The sequence below is a fragment of the Argiope bruennichi genome, chromosome 5 (assembly GCF_947563725.1).
Source record: "Argiope bruennichi chromosome 5, qqArgBrue1.1, whole genome shotgun sequence".
Taxonomy (NCBI): domain Eukaryota; kingdom Metazoa; phylum Arthropoda; class Arachnida; order Araneae; family Araneidae; genus Argiope; species Argiope bruennichi.
This window is the reverse complement of record NC_079155.1, coordinates 109,065,330-109,084,918: the sequence shown is the minus strand read 5'-3', so window position 1 is coordinate 109,084,918 and position 19,589 is coordinate 109,065,330. Positions and strand designations below refer to the sequence as shown.

Genomic DNA, 19,589 nt, shown 5'->3' with positions numbered 1-19,589 from the left:
GATTCTATAACCTGTTTTTAAATTGGTAAAGGATGATTTTCGGATTTTTTTTTATGAAACACAACTTGTAAGCAATTTCTTGTTATTATTTTTAATATTCAAGCAGCTAAAATTCTGTTTTATAGTTTGATTTCAATTTAAGAAATCAGCTGAAGATACTTATTTTGTTAAAGCAGACGAAACAAAGTATAAGAGAGATATTAGGTCAATTCCAAATTTCTTTTCCAATGAAGTTTTCTAAAATTTGTCAGCATTTACAAAGTGTTATCTTTGCTACATTAAATAAAAGTATTAAAAAAATTCAGTATTTGCTTTGAAAACTCATTTAAAAAAATTAAAACAAAATCATTACAGAGAATTAGCGAAATTTTTTAAAAATTTATTCTACATTCTTATTTTTAAATAGTTTAATTCAATTAGTCATTGATTCAATCCGTTGTATTTATTTACTTCATGATTTTTGCGTATATGTTTTCTTTTTTACTTCCTAGAATATGATGAAAAAGTATTGTAGTCATCAAAGCAATTCATTCGTGAGTTTTTGATGAATCATCACGTTTTAGACAATTCTCAATTCGTAAAAGATGTCTATCTGTATGACTGTACACAATAACTTGAAATTTCGAAATCTAGATGAATTATATTTAGATTGCGTTCTTTATACAGAAATTGTAGAAATATATCTACTAGGAGCTAATTCTTTTAAAAAGGAAGCCTCTCTGTTCCGTCGGTGTTTGTGTGCATTGAAAAGGATAATTCTAACATACAATGAGCTGGAAGGATGACATTTTATCATTAGAATAATAATTAGATCATTAAAACTTAATTTCACGATTTAATCATTTGAGATATTGAATTATATTTGCTTTTAAAGCATATCGGTCAACTGCTGACCGCTAATGACCGTCTATTTGTGTACAAATGAACGATTCCAAAAAAGAATGGAAGATGAATTTACTACTTTAAAAGGGCATCACTTTTACACCCAAACTATATATCTTTGTCAAATTTTGTCAGTAAAATATACTTTACATCTGTTTGCCTCTCGGCGTGTATAAGAACAGGATATTTTAGAACCAAACAGGCTATATAAATGAAATGTAATACGCGGCTTTGATACGAAAATTGTAAATTTAGATTAAGTTTGGGAACTTCAAGTGAAAATTAGGTTCTCTTTCATATCGACAAATTAAACTCAAAACGTAACTTATTGTATTGGTATACAAAAAAAGATGAAGGAAAAAAATATAGAAAGCTTATTTTCTCTGTTTCCCTTTTTTAAAAATTCAGTTTCAAAAGTATCAAACTTCCTAATGATAACGGATATTTTCCTCTTTTAGTGTTTAAGTTTACATTGCTTCTTTTTCACTTGTTTCATATAAAATATGTTTTTGTACTTCTGAAGAATGTAATTTTGAAGATACGATGGAATTATATTCTACTTTAGTAAATTTGTAGATAACTTTTTGAAAATTAAAAGAATTAGTCTGTATTAATAATAAAGATGAATATGCGTGTGTTGGCGCTACTGTTTGACCTACAGTTGCTACAGTTTGGCATGTTTATACTTGGAAGGTAGGAATGTGCACTTCGGAGTGATTCTTTTTAAAATTTTAAACCAATTAAATAATATAATAAAAAATAAGAAAATGTACAAGCAGAAAATTGAAAAGGAAACAAAATATAAATGACAGTAACAATTTCCAAGGTAAGTATTAGAATTTGGGATAAAAAATATTTAAAATCAATTAGTCCAAACGATGTCTAACCCTCCTGCGGGTACTTTCGAAAGATTTCTAATAATCAAAAACAGATATATACTACAGTCGAATCTTTTTGTTTATACGAATATGTTATTATCAAAGTAACAAATGTCTTATTTATTTAATTAATACATTCCTGTTAAATTATTCTTTCCGATAGTTCGTAAATATTTTTAAAAATTTGAATGCATTACATTATTTTATTTCACAAAACAGTAATGAATAAATTATCTTAATAGTTCAAAAAATCAAATTGTAATATAAGATTAAGTAATATAAAGCATATTAAATAGAATTTATCATGTTAAAGGCTATGTTATATGAGATGAGGACATGTGAAGACGTTACGATGAGATATATTTTTGACTTAGTCCTTTAAATTTGCCCTTTTGCTTTGTTTAAGTTTGTTTTCCTGCAAATCGCGAAATCGGAGGAAGAGTTTTCGGAACAATGTGTTTATTTATTCACATGGTTTGAAAGTGTAAGATAAATATTCGACTTGTGACAATGCTGTGATTATTAAATCTTTGATTTAGTTCTTCCAAATTGCTTTTTTGTTTTGTTTAAATTTGTTTCACGGAAAATCACGGAATCCATGAGCCATAGAATTTTATTAGTGTTTATATTAGTTTAAACAGTTCGAATTCTAATACATATATGATAACTATTTGACTTGCGACAGCGTTATGATGATAGGGACACTTGCCTTAACCTTTTAAAATTGCCCTTTTGCTTTGTTTGAGTTTGTTTTACTGCAAATCAATGAATCGGCGGATGAGTTTTCGGTACAGCGTGTTTGTTAATTTAAATAGTTCGAAAGTTTAAGATAAATATTCGATTAGTGAGAATACTGTGATTATTAAATTTTTGATTTAGTTTAAGATAGATTGATGATTTGATTTAGATTGATTTAGTTTTGATGATAGAGACACTTGCCTTACCTTTTAAAATTGCCCTTTTGCTTTGTTTGAGTTTGTTTTACTGCAAATCAATGAATCGGCGGACGAGTTTTCGGTACAGCGTGTTTGTTAATTTAAATGGCTTTAAGTTTAAGATAAATATTCGACTATTAAGAACACTGTGATTATTAAATTTTTGAATAGTTCTTCCAAATTGCTCTCTTGCTTTGTTGAAATTTGTTTTACTGCAAATCACAGAATCCATGCATCATAGAGTTTCGACTAGTGTTTATATTATTTTAAAGAGATAAAAAACTAATATTATATATTTATACGATAAGCATTCGATTTGTGAAAATGTTATGATGATAGAGACATTTTCGTCCTCAATTTTAAAAATTGCCCTCTTGCTTTGTTTGAGTTTGTTTTATTACAAATCACAGAATCCGCGGAAGAGTTTATGGTACAACGTATTTATTTGAAAGGGAAGATCAGAAATAAAGTTCTGCGTCTTTAACGATTTCTTTAATTTGATTCAACCTATTGCAAACTGTTTGTAGCTGAATTGCGTAGGACTGCCAACAAATTAAGTACTTAAATAAATACATTTTATATAGAGAAGAGTGTTCTTGTGTTTTATTTTTTGGGTGTCTTTGTATCAAAGCATTTTGTTTTGTTTAGCAGTAGTTGTGCATGTAAAAATGTAAATAATATTTAAGACTGGCGCAAGTATCTGGATCAATCACTATGTATCTTACCTCCGTCTAAGGTTTTAGCAATGAGGTCCTGTGAGGGTGGTCCAGTGCCGGCGCTGTTGTAGGCTTTGACGACAATGTTATACTTGTTGGACTTCATGAGGTTGGTCAGAAGATACTCGTGGCTGTCGTTAGCTGCATTGTCCACCGTCTTGAAGGAGTACGGATGCGAAGTGCCATCTACCTTGTAACCCACGAAGTAACCACGGAGTTCCCCGTTCCAAAGCTCACGCGGGGGAGGCTATAGCAAGTAATATTTATTATTAGAACAAATATTTATTTCATATTGTTCATAATATTTAATAGTTTCAATTTCCCCCCCAAAAATGTGGTTCTAAAACTTTTATATACATTTTATCACTATATGGACAGTTTCAAGTTATAATGGTGCAATATACGTTTCGTTTGCTTTTCAGAAATTAACATGCCGGCGTTCTGACCTAGGGGTAGCATGTCTTTCCCGTAATGTGGGCGTCCCGGGTTCAAGGCCTGGTTCGGGCATGGTTATTCTTTACCCAGTGTTCTATCTGTGAGGTGTGTGAAAGAGCCCCCCTGTAGAAAGGGGTTGTGCAAGCGAGTGTGTGAGTGTCATCTTCATAAGAGCTAGAAGTCAGACTTATCCATATTTGTGTATTTTTTTTCAATGTGAATTCATAATCATAGTATATATACAACGACTTTTATTATTAATTATTTATTCGTATATTAAAAACGGGACGATTTTGGGACACTTAAATAATCCGAGAAAAATCAAAATTCTTTTTCATTTTCAATTTTATATTCATTCTATAAACAGTGCAGTACCGACGTCCTGGCCTAGTGGTAGCGCGTCTTCCCCGTGATCTAGGCGGTCCTGGTTCGGGCATGGTTGTTCTCTTCCTTGTGTTCTCTCTGTGAGGTGCGTGAATGAGCCCCCCCCCCCCCTGTAGAAAGGGGTTGTGCAAGCGAGTGTGTGAGTGTTATCTTCATAAGGGCTAGAAGTCAGACTTCTGCCCCCGGGTGCTCAGGGGCCTTTACCCTCAGAAGCTACTGCAGTGGATTTGTCTAATTGTCATAAATAAGAACATAACAACAACAGAAATTAAGCATAGCATAAGAGAAAATGTTGTTATGTTTCAATTTTATGGGTCTCTTGGATCTAAATTTAACATAGGAGTTGAACCGAATTTAATTAGCATATTGATAACAATTTTAAGTCAAATGGTTTTATTTTGAATAAATGTAACAGTAACTGTAACTCTTACCCGCTCATAAATGTCCACATGATGTAACTTAGAAGATCTTTTGAGATAATCGGGCTATCTCAAAAGATCTTCTAATACATGTAATTACTCAGATGATCTGTTGAGATAACCAGGAGAAAAATCTTTGGCTTCATGATGCGACGTTTTTTAAGTAGTGCACAATTTTCTTAAAACTCAATACTCTATGAAAATGTCAGAATAGAAGGGAAATAGTACTCATAAAAATTAATGCGCTTTATATATACTTTTTATTTTTATGCATATTCAGAAAAAGTGTTTGGTTTTGTTAATTATAAATATGCGAAAAAACAGGTATATAAGGCCGAGTAAGAATCTAGAAAATCAATTTTTCGTTCTTATAATTTTGCAAAGGGACCAGATAATATTGAAACAGCATTAAATTCTCCTTTATGCAACATACCATGAAAAAAGTTTAACATACATTAGATTGAAATGTAAAGTTTTAGCAAAGAAACAAATACATTAAATTTCGTTCTTATATAAATCCAATTTCTTTAGATTTCATGATTTAAAAAAAAAACAGTGCCAGAAAGTGGATTTTAAAATAGACTTTCCGCCTTCGGTGACTGACCAACTGTTCGAGCATTATTTTAATTATACTAATTTTACATTGTCAAGTAACTTTGAAGAATTACATCTTATATATCTAGTACAGATTACATCTAAGTGAGAATTTACATTATACTTGCACAGTTACAGGACACTCTGATTGGCAAAGCTACTGATGATTACACATGCACTGTGGTGATATTAATTGGCAAAATCATTCCAGTTGTTAAATGCTGGGGTGTGTGTGGAGGTGTTTTATTTTTCAATAACTCTCGAAAATGGAAGAGGAGAGGAAAAACGACTTTTAATAACATATCAAAGGGCCATGAGCAATCATATGAAATAAAAATTTGTGCAGTCAATACAATCAGTGTGGCCGAGCAATTTTATTGTGGTTTTTTCCATAGTATACAATGACATTGTTTTTCTGATTTCTGTTGAAAATGGAGGATGGCGGGAATTAAACCCTCATTGTTTACAAATTTAGGGATCATAATTTCTTACATGAAATAAAAATCTATGAAATTGGTGCAGTGGTTGCGAGTAAGTTATTCCGTTGTGTGTTTTCCTCACAGAGAATGGTACAGTAAATAAGTGTTTCTGATATTTCTCTCAAAAAAGGAGGGTATTGTGGAAGGGAGGTAGGCGACTATTGATATATATCCAGAAGTCATGTGATTTCATACAAAACAAAATTGGCGAAATCGGACTATTTGTTTGGCCTGAGGTACTGTCTTTGGTTTCCTAATAATTTTAAATTATGTAAGATAGATACTAAAATAGACTAAAATAAAGTATTGCAAAAACGGAATAAAATAAAGTAAGATAGTAAAACAGAGGATTACATTATGCTTGTAAGACATTTAAAAAAATAGATATACTTTAGATTATCACTTAATTAAAAAAGAAAAGTTATTAACTATATTTTCTAATATGCATATTTAAAAATTAAATTTATTATTTACATAATTTTTATTATTTATATAATAAAAATCTGTAAAATGCTGTATTTATCTATTTAAAAAAACATTTAAAAATTATCATTGTTTAAATTTATTTTTATTCATTTATTTAAAATTATTTTTATTTAATTTTCTTAATGTATTATTAATTCAGTAAAAAGTCAGTACAAAATGCTGATTTTTTACACATTTAAAATTAAAAAAATATATAATTTTTTTCGATATATAAAACATTAGAAATAAGGATAAAACTCTGCAGAGTAGAAAATAAATATTTCCTCATTAATATTCATTAAAGGTGGATTGACTATACGTTTTTAATTCATTAACTATGTGACTTACGTCTTTCGAGAGTAATTTTTCATCCTTCAGAAAATACCTACCTTTCAAAATAGTCATTTGTTCATTCTATATTATGCATGAAATTAAATACCGAAATACAGAAAATAAAATCCATATAAGAAGACTAATTCATATTTCTACAGAAATTTAGTAAATGATACAACTGTTTAATTTCTTTATTTTGGCGTTATATGTTTGATAAAAAGCGCATGCAGGAGCGAGTTGTCGCCAAATAAGTTCATTAAGTAGAACTTCGTAGTTCAAAAAAAGTGGTTCTAATGGAGCTTTTTTACCCGTTTTCGTTGAACTTCATGGGTTACTTTTCTGATTCTTTCGCTGTGTATAAGTTACAATATTCAGTTTATGCGATATTAATGCGATATTAATAGATTTAATGCGATATTAATAGGTTAAGTTGCTTTGTTTTTCTTTTATGGATTTAGTGGAACTGATTTGACTAGAATAATTATGAGGTTTTAAAGAACAAATTAAAGAAGCATCTGTCAAGACTAGTCGCCAAGCAGAAGAGGTAAGTGCTGGTTTTTGTTTCCAGTTATTTTTATTACAACAGCGTTTACAGGCTGGACTTACTTGGATTACGAAATTTCTTTATGAGACATGGGACAAGAAAATGCAATAATCTTTTGAAATGTTTTAAACTGTCGGGCATAGAGTATTAATTACTTTGCCAGATTATACGTGGATTATAGGTGCTAAGTAAGAAGTATTTTGCGAAATTTTTATTATATCTTTAATTAAAATTTAATCGAAATATTAACTTTTTTCACTATAAATTTAAGGCATATTATCACACAAAAATCATTTTACACAAGTTTAAAAGATTATCTTTTCAGTGGGATCGAATTCACTTTCATAATTTTTTAAAATCTATTTTTAATAAATTTTTAAAAATATTTGTAAGTTTAATTTTAAATAATATCTTGCATTGTGACTGCGTTTATACTCGCATGCGCTGCGTTGATATTAAATATATATTTTGTATGTGTGCCTTTTATTTTTTGTTATAAATTAACCTTTTGATATTAAATTTTGAAAATAATATTAAAACAGACAAAAAAAACTATCATGCTACGACGTTTCAGACAAAAAGGTTCAAATCTTTTTTTTTTTTTTTTTTTTTTTTTTTGCGGAACAAAATTACAAATTGACTTGACTATTAAAAATTCGTTTGAGCTGTTTTGGTATTTTCCTTGGGTACTACCATTTTATGTAAAGACTGGGAAAATTCTCTCAAGCGAAATGCAGAGAAAAATGTTGTAGAGACTTTCTAGAATACTACAGTTTAGCCAGATGCCGATTTCTACTTCTGTGCTCACGTAGCAAACAATAAAGTTAATATAGAACTTTATTCTCTTCCACAGACGGTAGAAACAGAGATTCAATTTTTTTTCTTGCCGCAGGTATTTTTTTCTCGAACCCGAAGCTACCATGTAAGTAAAAAAAAAAAGATACTTATTTGTTTTAAATAAGAGTTAATTAGAAATATTATATATCAAATTTATTTCATAAATAAATACGAAATATTTCTAAATACATTTTTATTTTAAACTTACTCCTTCATGATTCTTTATCAATCAGCCGTTATTGAGTAAATTGCTGTTAATAAAAGAGAATACAAAATGCAAATCTTGATTATCCTAACTGATTGATATCTTAATTATTTCGAATAATCGAATACTCTCGAAGCATGACTCTTTTTTTTCTTCCTACAAAATTTACAAAATGATTGATTCATTCATTTGCAATTACAAAAGTAAGACCATAAGTGAGATCGCTAAGTATAAGTTGAAGCATTTTCAGCGTAATCCTTTCTCGAAATTAAAAGAAGAGCAAAAAATTTACATAATAAATTAAAAAGAGAGGTAAAAGATCTGCTGAATATGTTAAACGTTCAATATTGATAAGAGGATTCACAAATGTCGCTGTTTTTCTTTAATTCCTTTGTATTTCCTTAATGAATCTTCTGTTCTAAAAATAGTATGAATCCCTTCTAAGCAATGTGAAATTTATTGACGGTTTACAGTGCCGTTTTTTCATGTATAAAAATGCATGGAATATACTCACCACACTGTAGAAAAGTAGAATTATGTTAAGAACATAATTCCACTTTTAATGTGGAAACACTTAAAAGTGGGATTATGTTCTTATAAATAGTTTTTTGAGTGTTATAAAAAATCATCACCTAATAATGATACTTCTTTTTTGAATAATTCGTTAATTTTATTAAAACTTTACGTCAAAAGCGCAATTCAATTTTACGATACTGGTTCGATTAGCAGAAATGGTTTGATAATGGCACAGATATTCAAATGAAGTTTCATCTTCAATAAAAATTAATAATTCCTTAAACCACACTAATTCGATTACATATAATTGTAATTTTTCATTGAGTAATAATGAAATTATGCAAAATTAATTAGAAAAAGCAAAATTTAAATTACCCTGAAAGGTACCACTATGTAATGTAATGTAAATACAGTTCACCCTTGCAACTTTCTTTATCAATAACATATGTTACTGATATAGGAATGATATTATAAGATCACTTTTTTAGCCAATATCATTTAAATCATGTATTAAATAGAATCTGGGAAATGACTTACTTTCCATGTTACTAAAATGGAGTTGGAACTTTTAGCTTCAACCCAGACATCTGTAGGAGGACCAACTGGTTCTGAATTAAGGCAAAAATATAACTTTAAATAGAGAAATGCATCATTCATTAATTTAATAGTATACGGTATGTCTGTATTATAAAATTATTGTCATAATGTAATATATAATACCATAAACTGAAATTGCCTGCACCTGAAATGAGCATATTTTTTACATCAAATGGTAGCGTTAAAACAACTTAGTTTTAACTAATTTGCGATATTTGCTTAGAGTTTAGTCTTTTTCAAGCCAAAATTTTAATTTTATAGACGCATAATAAATTGATTAAATTTCCCGACCCTATTTGAACATACTATCTATTTAAATTGTTTTTGTCATGAGAAAGTTACTTGAGTCCAAGTAACCCGAACTCGGGAAGGGCGGTGTAATTGAACTCAAATTTAATCAATTTGTCGGGAAATAATGAGTTATAACAACGTTTACATTTTTTGACATTAAATATGAAATTGCATGATAAAATCTACGATTCTAAATGAAATATTGTAATATCGTTTAATATTTCTCTATATATTTGATAAAAAATATATGAAAAATTTATTTTATACTGAGAATGAAAACAATTTTTATTTGTGAGGGTGTATTTATTTTCCTTTTTTTTATCATACCAGCTGTAGAACAAAATATTCTTTTCGTTTTAACACTTTCAAGCATTTTCGGACATTGTCATCAAACAAAGAAGGACAATATTATGCGTCTCTGTTATACAGTTCTTATGAACAGTCATTATTTAAATCTATAATGAAGATTAGGTTTTAGATATAAGGCGATCAAATGCTTATCGTTTAACGGTAAGGAATTCTGTTTCGTTATCCTAAACATCCTTTAACATTTCAGCTGTAAAATTAACTATATTCTATTCCTAGAAAAGCTCTCGAAATTTAGGGAAATCAATGGTTTCTGATATGAAAATAAATTGGTATGAAAAGTAATTAAACGATTTAATAAAAATGACAAAAAAGCAACGATATCAATCTGTTAATTTCACGGTGAAAAATTAAAATCATCATTAAGCGTGATATGGATAATTACTGGAAGCCAGCTTTCGTCTGAGTTCAGATAAACCATTTTTAGGTAAATAATGCACATTTCATTATTAATGAATTTTTATTGTGTGAAGTGGCTCTCTGTCTAGTCGGAATTATTATTATTTTGTTAAGAAGTATTGTAAAAATTTTTTTTCTTTATCTTCTGTTTAATTTCAATATGTACAGATGCGAAGGTGAAAGTTATCAAGTCACAAATTTTGTGTTTTTAATACTAAACAATGTAAATTCAAAAAGAAACAAAGAGAAAAACAGAAATGAACGTTATGGTTTTGGATAATATCTAAGCGAGGAATGGTGAATCAGTTTATACCTCAAATTAGTAAACTCAAGCCCATTTTGAATCATGTTTTATATTCAATTAACCTTATTTTCTAGTATTTGAGTAGTTTTTATAGTGTTTCTGGAATTAATATAGCATTTTGAAATACATAAAAGGTTTATAAATAACTTCCATCCCCATAACGCCCAATAATAACATCCAAAAATAAATCTTTCAAAACTAATATTAATTTATATCTTTCGCAAGTCAAGATGCTATGATTTTGATTTTTTTTTCTTCTACCATGTTAATCTATCCGAATATTATTTTTATAATATCAGCTTTTTATGGCGATATTATATATATCATAATAGCTTGGAGGCGTAAAAAACAATAACAATAATATTATGAAAAATACTCAGAAAACCATGTAATATTTTTAATATTTAAACGGATACAGTAAGTTATGTGAGAAGTAATTCACAATAACCATAACACTAGTCAAAAATTTATTTAATTTAACTGTACTAATTTAAAATTAAGTGCAAATTAAAAACATTTTTTCCTTTAATTTTTTTTGAAAATTTTATTTTGTTTAAAAGATATTATTATAGTTTGTCATTATTTTGCCTCTATAATTTTCTTAATTAATTAATTAATTACAGTTTGCAAAAGTATCAAATTCTTAAAATGAAAAATTCAAAAGAATTTGCTTATGATTATTTTTTTTTAACATTTATGACAAGGAATTGTCAACTGAATGAGGATAAAATCTTTTGTTAAATTTTACAAAAAACACCACCACCACCAAAAAAAAAAAAAAAAAAAAACCCTTAAAAGTATAATTTCATATATCAATAGTTTTTTTTATATTTTATGTCACGTTTAAGAAATAAAATGAATCTTCAGTGTTTTACTAAACAGAATAATACTGTATTTATATAAAAAATTTTTAAGATTTAATTTTCATCTAATTTTACAAAATTTCGAACCTTTTTTCTATTTTCATAAGCATCGTACAATTACTAATCTCCATGTAATCTTAAAAATTTATGATAAAAAAGCTTACTTATATGCAATTTAATATTTTTAATGACAATTAATTTAATTTAATATTTATATTTATAATAAATAATTCTCTATAATTTCCGACACTTGAAAGTAATAGATATCTTGCTAAGCAATTCTTTATCATAAATTCTAGTCCCAAACCTTCTTCTCCCGTAACAAACTTGAGCACATCCGAGGGCTGTCCCTGTCCAATCTCATTCTCACCAAGAACTGTGACGGCGTAGGGCGTTCCGGGTCGCAAATTTTTCAATAAGACTTGAGTTTGAGTGCTAGGAATGATATCTTCTAGGAGACGGTGAGGGCCACCTGTATTCGAAGAAAATCGTCAAAAGAATTAACATTTAATACAAGCATTATTTTTAGAATTCCATTCTTAATATATTTAATTGTTTTCGAATGTTAGATGAACTTTTTTGTATTTATATTCTTGGAAGAAAGAAGAATTTATATTCTTGGCTTAGAAACACATTAAAAAATATAACTAAGAAGGAAAATTAAGCAGAAAGAAAAATAATTAGAATTTATTTATAAAACTAGACAGACATTCTTTTCATGTACACTTATCGTTTTGTGACATTTATTCTGTTCCTGAGAAAGGGACAGAATAAATGTCACAAAATTAGCAAGTTTTAAGGATATTCAACACTTTTCAGACTTTCAAAAAATTATAATCGAGAATATAAATTAGTTTAAAAGTTGATATTGCATTAAAATTTGTGTTGAATTTGTGCAAATCTTCATGATTAATCGTTTCATTTTGTTACTAAATTCCTATCTTCATCCTTTTAAACTTCCCTCATGCTTTGCTTAAGCTTGTTTCACTGTATATCATCAACTCGGCGAATAAGTTTTCAATACAGTGTGCATTTATACATAACATGACATCAGAGAGTGCGACTTAAAACTGAAAATATCAGATAAAATGCACTGTTTTAAATATATATAAAAAAAATACATATTGGTGAAAACGGAAAGTAGACATGATATTGTTGATTTCTGTTTTCAGTAGCTACAATTATATAGCTATTCTTAAATATATAATAAAAGTAATGTAAATTAAATAATAAAAGTATTGGACTAAGATAAATTTCAAAGATAAATATATTTAAAAAGATAAAGATAATATAAATAAGATAAATATATTTTTATAAGATATCCTATGAATAAGATAGCAAAACCGTACATATAAAAATGCATTTAAGGTATATGTTTACCTTCAGTGCGGTTTTTTTTTTTTGGAAAAATGAAATTTTCATGAAATTTCTATGTTTATAGTAACAAAGTAAAACGTGATAGTTTCAAATTTAGATAAACATTGAAGACGGCTTTTAAAGAATAAATATTTAAAAAAAAATATTTTCTAATCTCAAAAGTTTTTTTTTTTCACATTAAAGTGAAAACAATGAAAAAAAAAATTCCTTTATTTCTTTCTTTCTATATATTTTTTTTTATAAAAAGAGCGTTTATTTTATAGCTTTACATTAATTAAAATTCACTGAGGTGTTAATTTAATGGAAATGTTAAAATATAATTAAATTAAGTAATTATTGGAAAAAAATTAGTTTAAATTTACTTCAGATATATTTTAATTACTTTGTGTTTAATTGTAAAATTTAAATTCTTCAGTAAATCGATAATTATATAGTTGAATATATTTTCCTTCTAAGTACTGAATTATCGCAAAGTTAATAACGTAAAAATTGACAAGTTTTTTGACAGATCTGTGATAACGCTATGATTGATGAATTTTTAGCTTCATTTTTCAAAACAAAATTCTTACTTTGTTTATTTGTTTCACTGAAATCATGGATTCGATATAATTAATTTATTAGATTAAATGGCTCGCAAGCTTTTGAAAACTATTCAACCTGTGAAGAGGTTAAGATAACAGATATTTTTGGCTTAATTGTAAGAAAATTGCCCTCTTGTTTTATTTAAATTTGCCTTATTGCAAAACACAGAATCAGTAGAAAATTTTCTGTATATATTAATTTAAATAGTAAATTAATTTCAATAGTTAATAATCATAGAATTTCGGTGCAGTGCTTATATTAGTTTAAATTCCAGGATTGTGCATTATATATAACTATGTGTTTGAATCTGCGACAACGTTATGAAAGCGATATTTTAGGTTTAAACCTTTAAAATTGCCCTCTCTCTTTGTTTAAGTTTGTTTTACTGCACATCACAGAACCTGCGGAAGAGTTTTCTGTACATGTTTATCATTTAAATGCTTCGAAGGTTTGAAATAATTATTTGACATCTGAAAACCCTGTGATTGTTAAATTTTTCTCTCCGTCTTTCGAAATTGCCCTCTTGCTTTGTTTAAGTTTGTTTTACTGCCAATCACAGAATCCGCGGAAGTTTTAGGTACAGTGTGTTTATGAGTTTAAATGCCTCGGAAGTTGAAAATAATTATTCGACACGTGAAAACGCTGTGATTGTTAAAGATCTGGTTTCGATAATCGAAATTGCCCTCTTGCTTTGTTTAAGTTTCTTTTACTGCCAATCACAGAATCCGCGGAAATTTTCGATACAGTGTGTTTATGAATTTCTCGAAAGCTTAAAATAATTATTCGACAGGCGAAAACGCTGTAATTGTGAATTTTTGTACCATCATCCTCTTGCTTTGCTTATTTTACTGCAAATCACGGAATCTATGAAATCATAGAATTTCGGTAGAGTATTTATATTAGTTTAATAGCTCGAAAATAATATACATATAGTCTCAATATATATAAACTATTTGACCAGTGACAACGTTATGATAGACACATATCTGACCTAGTCTTTTCAAATTCTCTGTGAATGAAACTAATATATGAAAGCCATTCAACTTGTGATAAGGTGTGGCAGAAAAATGTTTGTCCTTTAAAATTGCCCTATTACTTTGTATGAGTTCGTTTTCCTGCAATCACTGAATTTGCGGTGTAGTTTTCAGTGCAGTGTGTTTATTAATTTAGATGTCTCGAAAGCTTATAGTAACCGAAGAAGCTATGTTAGATTAATTTTTAACTTCGTCCATTCAAATTGCCCTCTTTGTTTGTTTGAGTTTGTTTTACTGGAAACCACTGGATCTGCGAAAATGTTTACTATTACAAATTGTTTATTAATTTAAATAGACAGAAAGTTAAAATTAAAACTTGTTATAACACTACAATAAAGGAATTTTTTTCATAAATTTGAAATTGCCCTTTTGCTTTATTTATGTTTGTTTTACTGGAAACTATTGGATCTGTGAAAAGGTTTTCTGTTACAAATTGTTTATTAGTTTAAATAGACGGAAAGTTAAAATAAAAACTTGTTATAACACTACGATAAAGGATTTTTTGTTTTCATAAATTTGAAATTGCCCTTTTGCTTTGTTTATGTTTTCTTTACTGCAAACCACGGAATTCAGGGAAAAGTTTTCTGTACAGCGCGTTTATTAGTTTGAATGGCAGGAAAGCTTAAGATAACTATTCGAACCATGAAGACGTTAATTCTTCGCTTCATCCTTTCAAATTGTCCTCTTGCTATGTATAGGTATGTTTACGTGCAAATCATGGAATTTATGGAATCCTGGAGTTTCAGAACTATATTAATTTAAATGAATTCAAAGTGCAAGTTAATTTATTCCCCCGTGATGATTTTATAATTGAGAAAATTTTGGCTTCTTCCGTTCGTGTTGCCCTCTTGCTTTGTTTAAGCTGAAAATCACAGAATCCAGGAAAGAATTTTCGGTAAATTTTTTAAAAAAAGTTTAAATGACTGGAGCAGTTAATATATCTACCAGTAATTCATTTAGGAATTGTTTTGTTGCGCTTTAATTATTTTCTGGAATTTTAAGTTGAAATTTAAGACAAGAGGGAATGATTTATTAGAATATTAATATAGTAATGACTTTTAGGCTGATTGGAAAGTTTAATAAAAAAGGTATGAAAGTAATACAAATATATCATAAGAAGGATACCATTTCGGAATTGTTTATCACCCACTAAAATTACCACCCCAATTAAAATATTCAATGGAACATTTTTGAAAATTTGGACTTGCTTTTTTCTATATGAATTTTTATTTCCGAATTCACTTATCTTTGCACAAATTTTATAATATATAGTAAAAAAATATGTTATCTTTTTTTCATTTAAATCAAAAATGTTTCTTTATTAGGAAACTTTTTACGTAATATTTTTTTTAAAATTAAATAATAACACGTAAATTGTATCTCTCAAAGTAATGCAATATCCAAATAACTTTATTGCTTTTTTTTTGGAATCAGAAGAAATTTTCTCTTACCTCTGTCTCTCCAGTACTGAATAATGTATTTAGTTATTGGACTGTTTCCTGAATAAGGGGCGGACCATACAATATTTGCAGTTCGGCTCCATGCCTCTTTCACCTTTACATCTAACGGCTGCGCAGGAACTTCTGCAATTTAAAATAATGCAAAACTTCACAATTCAATACCTGAATATAAATACCAAAGTTCCATTTAAAAAAATTGAATTAAGATTATTGTTTATTATATTATATATAATAAATAAAATAGGAAAAAGGAAAAAGAGAACATAATTAGGGAGAAAATTTTATAATTGTGAGGTAATTTGTAAAGAAAAAAAAAGTATGCAATCAAAACTGTGGAGTAAAATTTGTATCAAATAGAGGATTATTATGGTTCGAATATATTACATTATCATAAATGTTATAATATCGTTTGGTTAACGCTATCGCTCATGGTATCAAAGAAGAGAGTAAAAAATAATAAATAATTAGAAAACAGAAAAACAATTTTATCTAAAGAAAAAAAAATCATATTGTGAAATATCAATCGATCCAATATCTAAAAGAAAATATAGTCAAATTTGAAATCATATTTTGTCTGTAAAGCTATGAAAAACATTTAACGAAAAGTATTAAAATCTCTTCATTGTGTCTTTACAGAAACAAATGATATTTTTTTACATATCGGTTACAATATTATTTCACTATGATTAACTATTAATTTGTGATAGTAAATAAGCAATATTAAATATGTTTAAAACTCCGTATCATTTTATGAGTTTTTTCATTAAATATTATTGAGTTTTTGCAAATTATTCATATAATTTAAATTAAAGGTAAAATAATTCAATTTTTTGTTTTTAATGGCTAATATCGAATGCAGTGATATACAAGTTAATTATATACTTGTGATTATATTAGAGATTATGCGAGAAAGTTTCTTGGAGACCATTCCCATTTGTTATCTGTATGGTTCTTAGCTTACTTATTTCAATTTTCAATGAAAGCGAATGTTTACATAATTTTCTTTTCAATATATATGCCTTACCTACAACCAGAAGTTTGATATTTCGTTCATCTGATCCATATTCATTTTTGGCTAAGCATCCGTATAAGGCTCCGTCTTTTCGGTCAGTTGTTCGAATAATCAGTTCTGAACTCAAGCCCTTTTCTATATCCCTGTCGAACTTCTCCAACCTGAATGGAAAATAATTTTTTTCCATTTAAATCATTTTCTATAGATGTATCATATTCTAATCTTAGAAAATACATAGTCTTATTCCTTTCCAGGTATTACACAAAGATGATTTGAGTTCATTATATGTTTTCTGAATATGCGCAAACCCTGAAAACATAATTCCTTTTATTTTTTAATTTCTTTTTATTCTTATGATGATATTAAGGTGTAATGTTAATACTAATCATAGTAGGAATTATCATTATTAATTATAACTCATAGTTCTTTGAATATGTCTTGTATAAAATATTAAAATGCACAGAAGTGATCATTGTTGATAGGCACAAAATTCTTACTCATCAATTAATAAAGAAATTGTATGAATAAACGACAAATAATTGAAAAAATAACATTAAAAAAATTAGTGCCCTGAATAATGTCATATTTACTTAAAATTCCAAATAAATGTGTTTACTAATTTGGCGTTTAGTTTTCTTTGAAATTTACTTTTTTCTCTTATTTAAATATTAGAATTTTAATTTAAGTATAAAAAAGATATACCATCAGTTGTCTAAATTTAAAAACCGTAATTTCTATAATCATTTTGAGGAACAATTTTTATGAAGAAATTTTATAAAAATTGAAAAAAAAATTTCATTTTCGATAAAGATGATTGAAAATTTTTCGTTTGAGTTTTCACTAAAACGAACAATATTAAAAGCAATGTTACTTTTAATAAATCTATATTCTTAAATATAAAAACTTATTTTATCATCCCATATGATTATCTTCGGATGACGGCAAAACAATTTGTATGTAAGAAAAATCAAACTGAGGATCATTGGATGTTAAGGAAGAAATGAATGCCACAAGACATTATACTATAAAACAATGAACATTTTCATAAGAATTTTTGCATAAAGTTTAATACGATAGCACAAATAGTGATAGAAATTCATGAATGCGCAACAGTTGTATTTTATTTTAAATTTTTATTAACATTAAAAAAATATTTCCTAGAAGTTTATTTGATTAAAAAAGTAATTTGAAATATTTCTAGATAACTAGATTTTTGCATAAAGTTTAATACGATAGCACATTTAGAAATAAAAATTCATGAATACAACAATATCTTATTTTGTTTTCATTAACACTAAAAAAATAAATTATTTCCTTGAATTTTATTTGATTAAAAAGTAATTTGAATTATTTTTGGTTTTTATGATTTATTGAAAAGAATAAATCTTGAAATGAACGGTTAACTGTACTTTAAAGTTATTGCTGGTCATAATATTTTGTCATTTAGGAATTCTAACAGTGTTAAGTCATTTTTACCTGGTATGTTTTTTAAAATCGATTTCAGCTTTGTCTTTTGTCCAAGTAATACTCAGTGGTTTGTCTCCAACTGCTTCACATTTTAAAGTCGCGGTCTCTCCTCTTCGAACATTTTTCATAGTAAATTTCTCCTCAAAGCGAGCGGGAACTGAAAAAAAGAAATAAGTGTTAACCATCTGTATGGATTCTACGCAAGTATAAAACATATAAAATCTGCGAAAAGAATCTAGAAAAAAAAACACTACATTAAAATATATTTGAAACAATAATTTAAAATTAAATATATAAAAATAATAACAGACATACAATAAAAATAATAACAGAAATCATTCAAGTTTTAAAATGCATCATATTTGGTTACTAAAAATATTCAAAATCAGTAGTATTTCACATAGATTTTCAGAAAAGTAGCACATATTTTAAAAAAATCATGGGAAAAAAAATTGCGTTTGTCAGTGTCAGATAAAATGTGCCATATTGTTATCAGAGAAGTATCAACACAAACCAACGGCATAATATCAGACCAACACTATTTTCAGTCTCAAGTGATGAAAAAATATTTCATATTTTGTTTTGGAAATAAAAGGAAAAAAAAAAATAGTAAAAACACAGTTTTTGATATTCTTTTTATTTCTTAATTGTTACCCCAGCATTTATGACAATATATAATTATGGCAAGCATGATTAGTAGTATTTTATTATCTCTTACCAATAACAGTTAATGAAACTAATTTATGTAAATCTTGACCAATATTATTACTAATTGTGCATTTATAAATTCCTTCGTCTCTTTTTTTGACACTAGTTATGATTAGTGTCCCATTAGAGAATGTCTTGATCCTTCCTTCTTCAAAATTTTCCTTGTTTGTTTCATCTGAAATAAGAGAAAAAAAATTATTTAAATATAAATAATGAATAATTGTGGAATAAGAGAATATATCTATCAATCAGAAATTTCAATATTTTTTCAAAGTGTAATATTCCTCATAATTAAAAAATAAAATTAGCTATTTTTATTTACACAATTCCCTTAAAAAGTTTTTATATTATTTCAATTTCAAAGTTTAAAATAAAGTGGGAAAACGCACACAATGGGATGATTTTGTAATTTTCAATAAATCTATGTTTACTTATTTAAATTTCAGAAGTTCGATCTTTTGTATTTATAAATATTAAAAACATTGTGATGATTAATAGTTTATTATT

The 19,589-nt window shown here is 27.4% G+C and overlaps 1 protein-coding gene across 13 annotated transcripts in view; it reads right to left on the bottom strand.

The window, feature by feature from the left end:
* The window catches only part of LOC129968884 (cell adhesion molecule DSCAML1-like), a 136,261-nt gene that overhangs the window by 20,160 nt on the left and 96,512 nt on the right, over window positions 1-19,589 (bottom strand). For 12 of the 13 annotated variants that reach the window (XM_056083202.1, XM_056083210.1, XM_056083211.1 and 9 more), the window contains exons 5-10: window positions 18,384-18,531; window positions 16,920-17,068; window positions 15,887-16,018; window positions 11,750-11,914; window positions 9,160-9,230; window positions 3,421-3,658 (exon numbers count right to left, since the gene is read on the bottom strand). In XM_056083202.1, the coding sequence (XP_055939177.1) occupies window positions 3,421-3,658; window positions 9,160-9,230; window positions 11,750-11,914; window positions 15,887-16,018; window positions 16,920-17,068; window positions 18,384-18,531 (903 nt within the window). Of the gene's footprint in view, window positions 1-3,420; window positions 3,659-9,159; window positions 9,231-11,749; window positions 11,915-15,886; window positions 16,019-16,919; window positions 17,069-18,383; window positions 18,532-19,092; window positions 19,258-19,589 lie in introns of all 13 variants that reach the window. The other variant, XM_056083201.1, reaches the window with a different exon arrangement.